We start from the raw sequence: 8,506 nt of genomic DNA, 5'->3' as shown, positions 1-8,506 counted from the left end.
GCTCCTTCCCCTTCACGCAGCAGCACAACCCAAGCGCCAGGCAGGGGCCCTGAGACCCCCACTGGCCTCTCACTGCAGACATCTAGGTGTCCAAATCCCTAGCGCGAACTCTACTCTCCAGCCCAGACGCCAGATAAGTGAAAACAAAAGTTAAGAGTTAACTATGCCCAAGTCATACGTATTTAAAATTTATATAATAGGGATCCAGACTATTGATTCATTCCTGGAGCCAGCCTGTTTGACCTCAACAAATTTGGAAGACATACAACAGCACCGACATTTTCTGATAAATTGTGCATTGTGAGCTATATAATAAAACGGTTGCATCTGACCTTAAAACATGGAAGTAGAAAGAAAATACATGTTTTAAAAGATGAACACATTTTGAAAAATTTAAAAATCAATAAAAGATGAACACATTTCACCATCTCCCCTTTCCTAACCAACTGAATAACACGCCATACATTTCCAAAAAGTAACCCCCAAAAAATGACACTTGAAAAGATTCCTCATCTTAAAGAACTGAGGCAAATCACAAGTAATGAAAAACATGGCCCATCCATGATCAAGTATGGGGCTGACCGCTGTAAGAAAACATTTAAACACTGTCTCATGCATTTAGTCAAAGGGGGTATTTTCTTATTTCCCAAACCACCATTTGTCAAATAAACTGCAGACACTATAAAGCTGAAGGATAAACACTTCAAATAAGAATTCATACTCCAAAGAAGTAAGAATCTTTCAACTTTTATTTCTAGGATACATTCATCTGGAACCTTTTTGTTGCTTTACAATTTTCCCCCTAAGAGAAATGAATACAATAAAAATATAATCCAACTACCAGCAATGTTTGTAACCAGAAAAGAATCTAAAATCTCTGGTGTGATAATATAGGATTTTTTTAAAAAATATAAACTTCATACCAGAAATAAAGCCTGAATATTCTCTTTATCTTTAAAAATATAATTTTTCCTTCTTAGCTCTTCCATGTAAATCTTATAATCAACCATTTAGTTCTATTTTTAAACTAGTAATTGTAACACTATAGCAGTTTTCCCCTACTTTGTATCCTGTTCTGTACTGTGAATCAACTAATAATTGCAGAAGTGTTTACAAAGAGAGAGATGCTACTAGGTTGTAGCAAGATTCTTCAAGATATACTGATCATTAAAAGAAAAAAAAAATCCCCATTAGCAAACTGAAACCTACTTAACAAACTGCATTTTATCATGTTTATGAAATTAGAAAATGTGTACAAAGCACTTTTGCAAACTTTGTAAAGCTCTAATGGAAAACATCTTTAAAATCTGTTTTAACTAGAAAGGCTGCTGACTGGGACAGAATGTCAGGGACAGAAGGCTCTGTGAAATCTTTTTTTCTGTTAAATACTTATATTTGGGGAAGGAAAGATTATAAATTGCGAAGAAGCTGGGGGTATGGGTCCAGGACTGTCTCACAAAGATTGACTGGTGTGCAGTGACATATGACTGTTTTTCTTAACTGAGTAAAACCAAAGGACACAGGAGTAGACCAATACTTTACACCAGACTGAGAAGTCAAGCCATCTGTCTCCAACTAGCAACAAGAAATAAGAGAAGTGAGGCTTTTCCCTGCTTCTGACTGGCTCCTCCATGTAGAGCTTCATTAGTTGCAGTCCATTTAAGAACAGTATTCCAAACCCAAATGGTCTGGGAATGGTTTTAGTTTAGGAAAATAATTAAAAAGCCTAATTATAAACATAGGTAACAACATACCTGAACCAGAGTTGACACTTTCCTACCTCTAGATAAATAGCATTGTTCGTAACAACTTTTTTAGGGTATTTTGTGGAATACAGGAAGTTAAGCAAAGGACAAAAAAGTTTGGTAATAAAAATAATCCCAGGCGGCGGGGGGGGGGGGGGGTTCATTGTCAGAATGCAAAACAGACGTACAGAAACTTTCCATGAGCTACCCTAATGAAACTGGAAAGGCTTTGAAGACAGCCCCAGCATGAAGGGCTGCAGAAATTTGGTCATCTGTACCCAGACATGGGTGACCAAAAAAAAAGTATCCTCAATTACCTAAAGGATGAGTGAACTGACCAGAGGGAATGGGTCTGCATTACTGCATTAAAAAGGCTTTGAGTGAGTCAGGCATGCTGGAAGAGGCTGCCACTTGGGGCTTTGGAGCCTCCTTTCTAACAGTTTCTGCACAATTTTCCCGTGGCTCTCTGGGAGCAGGCCTAGCTTAGCACAGGGAATGGGCTAAGTGGCCTTATAACCTCTTTTGCCCCTCTGATGCTCTTACTCTTCTTAGTGCCTTCTTTCCCCAAGAGAATATTCAGGCCAATTTGTTTTTGTTTTTCTGCATTAGTAAGAATAAACTAGCAATTTGGAATACCCTTAACTCTCACTGAGTATCTCATGTTAGTATAGGATACCATGAAAAATAAGAATGTAGAACTTCAGTGCCTTTTACATAAGAGTCAAACAAGCCTATGTCATACTTTGGTGATTCCACATTAATAAAATTTAGCTATGATATGTAAAAAACTACTTTTGCCAAGGTTGTAACTATTGGACTTTAAACCAATTTTAGTATTCCATGGAAAGGTCATTTATATTAAAGTAACATGCCTTCGTGTTTTCTACGTACAACAACAAAGTAAGATTTAATGTACATATATTTTTTAAGCAATGCACTCCTTTTTACAATCACACCTTCAGTCCAACATTTCAAATATAAACCCGAACTGTCAATGAAAAGAACAGTGGACCAAATGACAGTATCATTTAAATGCAACAATAATGCAAGAAAAGGTGAGCATCAAAACTTAGAAAATAAACATAAACAGATTCATTGGAAATCTGCTCATATGCCTGACGTGTTCAGAAATGAACCTCATACAAAACAGATTCCACTATTAGACAACTCATTCCTTTCTCGTTTACTCCCTCCATGATGCATGTCTCACTATTTTTACTGAGGTTTATACAGTGATTAATTATCCTAACAGCAGAGATTAATATTAAATATACAGCCTATTCCAGAACTGGCAATATGCTCCCAACAATTGTTTTGTACGCTCCCTGAATTACAAAATAGTCTAATTTTTTAGGAGCATAAAAATGAAAGGGTTAGATCTATTCATATACATTGTGCATTAAATGTTACTAAGTTAAGACAGTAAGGTGGAAAAAAGGAATAGAAGGGTACAGTAAATTTTCTTTAAACAATTCCATTACATTAGACAGTACTGTCAATGATATGTATTTATTTTAACCAAGTGATGGAAAAAAGGGAAAGAATTATTATCAGAATTTGTATCAATTTCTTGGAGAGGCTAATAGTAAAACTTTAAATATACACATTTATTTGTATATTTATTTGAAGAATCTTTGGTAGCAATTGTGTTTCTTCCACATTATAGGACTTTCCAAAATAAATGTCAAAATTAATTTACTAATCAGCATATGAAAGATAAATTATGGTACTATTCTTTTGGTTTTCCTATAAACCTATTAACTTGCACTAATCATGCACTTAAACAGTTATCTGTTTAATTTACTTACATATAAAATGAGAGACTAAGACCAGAAAGAAAGAAGACAGTAATGAGAATCAATGACAAAACATAACAATGACAACTGTTCTTAAGTAATTTATTTTTAAATTATAAGATTTACAATGCTTTGATTATGCAAAATAGTATAATGGAAATTAAACCAAACTGATAAACCAAGAGAGAAAGAAAACTTAGTTTTCTTGAATATCAGTACTTAAACCATCATTATAAGTATCTGATGTCCCAACCACGTCTTACGTAGACATAAGTATAGTAATTTCAAACGTTTCACTTGTGGGTTTAATTTCTCATTTTTAACTTTTATGAACTGAAATGTAATTTATTTCAAATCCTATTATACCTATTGTAGTGTTTATACTGCAACAGCAGCATCTCTCAGTGTGCAATCAAATGTGGAACTGGAGCACAGTTTTCAGCTTTCAGCCACAGACAGAAATTAGACACTGTGTTCAGTACAACAGAGTACGTTATATTAACCAGAGCGTAGAGTTTAGTACACTTATTGCAGGGCTGGTACTTCTTTCCCTTTGAACTGAACCAGCTGAGCTTCTGAGCTGACATATTACTGCTGTGGATAGTAAGACTGCTGTGGGGGCTGAGGGAAGGGGTATGAAGGCTGCTGGGGTCCTGGGTATGGAGCCTGTCCAGGGCTCTGGTGATACACTGGCGGATATGGCATATTATACTGGCCGTATGCATAAGGATTATAGCCCATGGGCATAGGCATTTGGCAATACCTGATGAAAAGAAAACAAACAAAAAAAATGGATTGGTAAATCAAATACTGGAAAACGAAACATAACAATTATTCTAAAACCAAGTTTCTTCAAGAAAGTCATTTTTCTCTATTTCTCAGTCTAGCAGAGAACAGTAGGGAGAAAAAAATAGCTGTTACTAGGTACTTATTAGAGAAAAGTATTCCTATCCTGTTAATACTTGAGATAAAAGAATATCAAGTGTTTAATACTATCCAGAAAATAATATTATTGATGGAAATAAGACTAAATATTCAACTATTAACAAGGAATAAAAATGGACACCCTTCATTTTAACGTAGCAACCTAAATACATTCCTAATTCACAAGATTCGATACTCACTGTAATGCACATAAATTGATAGCTAACAAAGTTTTAATATTCAGAAGACAGAATGTACTTACAAAGCAAAGTTTGGAGCACATCTTAAGAGGCAGTCAAATGTCAGGATTTTTAAGATTAAAAAATTATCACAAAGAAAGCTGTTCTTTAAGAAAGCACATGCCATAATTAGAGTCGTGTTCAACAGTCTGTCAGAATGCCAGTATTTCAAAGTACAAGTATATAAACAAGGCCTTATCAGTGTTGCTAAGTTCAGAAAAGGCGCCTATCCACTTATCACCAAAACAAAGACGACCAAGGAAACACACTCTACATTCCATACAGAAGAGATGCATTTAAGATGAACCCAGCATGTAAAAACCAAAAACACAAATAAGCCTGGGAAATAGCCATCCAACTGCTCAAGTAAGTGCCTGTAACATTATTCATTCATGACACCTCCATTCAGAGAAGGGGTGACCCTGTTTTTAAAAGGTTAACCAGAGCTACAAACATTAGCCAATTCATTCAGATATTCAGTTGCGGCCTTACCCGGGATATCCTGGATAGGTAGGATATGGGGGTCCCTGGGCCTGTGGAGGGGGAGCAGCTGAACCAGGAGTGTGTGATGGAGCTGCCGGCGCAGTGCCCGTTCCCACTGGAGCTGGAGCAGTAGCAGGAGGAGCTCGATTTGCCGGAAGCACAGGAGGTGGAGGCCGGGCTGGGGGTTGGGGCTTAGCAGGCTGTAAGAAAAAGTCAACATTGACTACAAAATGTTTCACTTCTATCAAATTATTGTCAGTTAAAACAAATGAGGCATATGAGAAACTCTAGAATCCAACCAAACATATTTCTAATTTCCATTTTTAAATGTTGACTTATTGCTCTAGAAATGTATAATTGAATAATTCTCCAATTTGTGTAAACTACACAGCTACTGCTCTATTCCTGATGCCTAATATTTAATCATTCACTGTAGCTCATTACTGCTCCCACCAACAGTCAGACATTTGAGATGGGAGGAAGAAGCAAGTCGGGTACAGTTTATTACTGTAATCTCCTCCTGGCCACAACATTTTTTATGCAAACATTTTCAAACACCCAAAAACTTAAAAGAATAGTATAATAAACAAGCACACATTTACCATTTAAATACAGTAATTATTAACATTTGGCCATATTACCTTTATCTACAGCCATATCCATATATTTATCTATCTAAATATTTGCAGAACCATGTGAAAGTAAGTTGCAAACTTCATGACACCAGCCCAAAAGACTGTAGCATACAAGTCCTAACAGTCTCCTACATCACAATACCATGTCACCCTAAGGAAATAAACAAGTATTTCCTAATGTCATTGAGTATCCATTCCACATTCAAGTTCCCCTATTTATCACCAATAAAAGCTCTTAAAGTTCTTATGAACCAAGATCCAATCATGATTCACGAATTGCATGATTATTACGAATCTTTCCTTTTAAACCAGAATGCCCCACACCTATCTTTTTTTCTTTCCATGACATTCACTTTTAGAAAAGACAAAGTCAAGTGTCTCACAGAATGTCCCAGTTCTGGATTTGTCCAACTGTTTCCTAATGGCACAATTTAACTTCTTGTTTTATTACACTATATTTGCTATAAACTGAGAGGTGGTTCTAAAGACCTGATTAGATTCAAGTTAACCTGTTCTGACAAGAATTCATGAGTGATGCTGAATTCTTTATATTGCAAAACATCAAAAGATTGGTCACCTGATGAAAACTGGTAACCACCAGATCTTTACAATGTAAAGCCTGTTTTATCCTTTATGGAAAGCAAGCAGTCACTAAAGTAAAACTTCCATTTAAAACCATGGTTGCTTACTGACCGGCATGGTTCTCGGGGCTGGCGTTGGAGGAGCTGGTGCATGTCCCCCAGCTGGAGAAGACTGATATGCAGGTGTAGGAATTGAAGGAGCACTAGGTTCCCTGGCAATGCTTTGTTGCAAGTCCCTTATTAAAGACAAAAGTGTTAGGAATTAACACAATTTAAAAAAAACAACATATATAAAATACCAGGTCTTTTTTTTTCATAGTTTATTTTTCTTATTTAAATTCAATTAATTAGCATATAGTGTATTATTAGTATCAGGGGTAGAGGTCTGTGATTCATCAGTCTTACATTAACACCCAGTGTTCATTACATCATGTGCCCTCCTTAATGTCCATCACCCAGTTACTCCATCCTCCAATTCCCCTTCCCACCAGCAACCCTCAGTTTCCTATGATTAAGAGTCTCTTGTGGGGGCGCCTGGGTGGCACAGTGGTTAAAGCGTCTGCCTTCGGCTCAGGGCGTGATCCTGGCGTTATGGGATCGAGCCCCACATCGGGCTCCTCCGCTATGAGCCTGTTTCTTCCTCTCCCACTCCCCCTGCTTGTGTTCCCTCTCTCACTGGCTGTCTCTATCTCTGTCAAATAAATAAAATCTTAAAAAAAAAAAAAAAAAAGAGTCTCTTGTGGTTTGTCTCCCTCTCTGATTTCATCATTTTATTTTTCCCTCCCTTCTCCTATCCTCCTCTATTTTGTTTCTTAAATTCTACACAAGTGAGATCATATGATAATTTTCTTTCTCTGATTGACTTATTTCACTTAGCATAATACACTCTAGTTCCATTCACATCATTGCAAATGCCTACATTTCATTTTTGATGGCTGAATAGTATTCCATTGTATATATGTACCACATCTTCTTTATCCATTCATCCGTCGATGGTCATCTGGGCCTTCCCATAGTTTGGCTGTTGTGGACACTGCTGCTAGAAACATTGGGGTGCAGGTGCCCCTTTGGATCACTGCATTTGTCTCTTTGGGTAGTACAGTAGTAGTACTTCTGGATCGTACGGTAGCTCTATTTTCAACTTTTTGAGGAACCTCCATACTGTTTTTCCAGAGTGGCTGACCAGCTTGCATTCCCACCAACAGTGTAAGAGGGTTCCCTTTTCTCCCCATCCTCACCAACATCTGTCAATTTTTTGACTTGTTAATTTTAGCCCTTCTAACAGGTGTGAAGTGAATACCAAGTCTTTTCAAAATTTTTCTTCTCTTCACATATGAAACAGAACACAGACTCAAAACAATGATGGTATTTTAAAATATACTACATTCTGTTCTAGAACTAAACTTAAATCTTTTTTCCTACTATTTAATAAAACAAAGTTAGTTCTTTTTCTATTTCTGAAGACTAGGAAAAGGTCAGAGATCACAGTTATAGCTAGAGTATGGAACATGTCAAACTGGGCAGGTAGTCCTAAAAGACTGCCCACTCTCTATTAAGTCGTTGTCCCCTAGATGGGAAACTCCTAACATCCTGGCCTATCTAAAAGTTACCAGAAAACCGCAACTGCTCACAGTCAGCTAGCTGTATCATACCGGTGTTTACAGAAAAAACAAGTGAGAAAGCTAACCTATTCAAACCATTATGCAAATTTCTTAATGAAAATTTTCTGAAGACATTCAAAGAAATGCAGCACTGAGTTATTTTATGTTAAAAGATACCTCAAATCTACAACTAAGGTAAATGCATGATAGACTGTTGAAAGGACGATTAAAATATAGTATTAAAATCTAGGAAAATTACTTAAAGTCCCCTCCAACAGTATATTGGACTCCATCCCAAGATCTCACTAACCAAAACCCTAAGGTACAATGCACTCTGTGAAACACATGGTATTGATCAACTTCTACCTGCACTGAGTCATATACACTAAGTAAATATGGCAAGCCCCGATATGTTTGCAACAGCACCTGCTGTCCTGACATAATAATTAACTGCAACTCCCAGAGTCCCCCTGACCACACTTTCACTCTCAAAAAAGGGTCC

The 8,506-nt window shown here is 36.8% G+C and overlaps 1 protein-coding gene across 2 annotated transcripts in view; it reads right to left on the bottom strand.

Moving 5' to 3' along the window:
* Positions 1-731: 731 nt before the first annotated feature.
* Positions 732-8,506, bottom strand: part of PDCD6IP (programmed cell death 6 interacting protein) — a 76,519-nt gene continuing 68,744 nt past the window's right edge. For both annotated transcript variants that reach the window (XM_045798294.2, XM_045798295.2), the window contains exons 16-18: positions 6,516-6,639; positions 5,197-5,387; positions 732-4,304 (exon numbers count right to left, since the gene is read on the bottom strand). In XM_045798294.2, coding sequence (XP_045654250.1) covers positions 4,130-4,304; positions 5,197-5,387; positions 6,516-6,639 — 490 coding nt within the window. In that variant the 3' untranslated portion in view covers positions 732-4,129. The remainder of the gene's footprint in view (positions 4,305-5,196; positions 5,388-6,515; positions 6,640-8,506) is intronic.

The sequence above is a fragment of the Ursus americanus genome, chromosome 20, assembly GCF_024610735.1.
Source record: "Ursus americanus isolate L20-20 chromosome 20, mUrsAme1.1.p, whole genome shotgun sequence".
NCBI lineage: Eukaryota > Metazoa > Chordata > Mammalia > Carnivora > Ursidae > Ursus > Ursus americanus.
The sequence above is the reverse complement of the archived record's forward strand: the minus strand, read 5'-3'. Positions and strand labels throughout refer to the sequence as shown.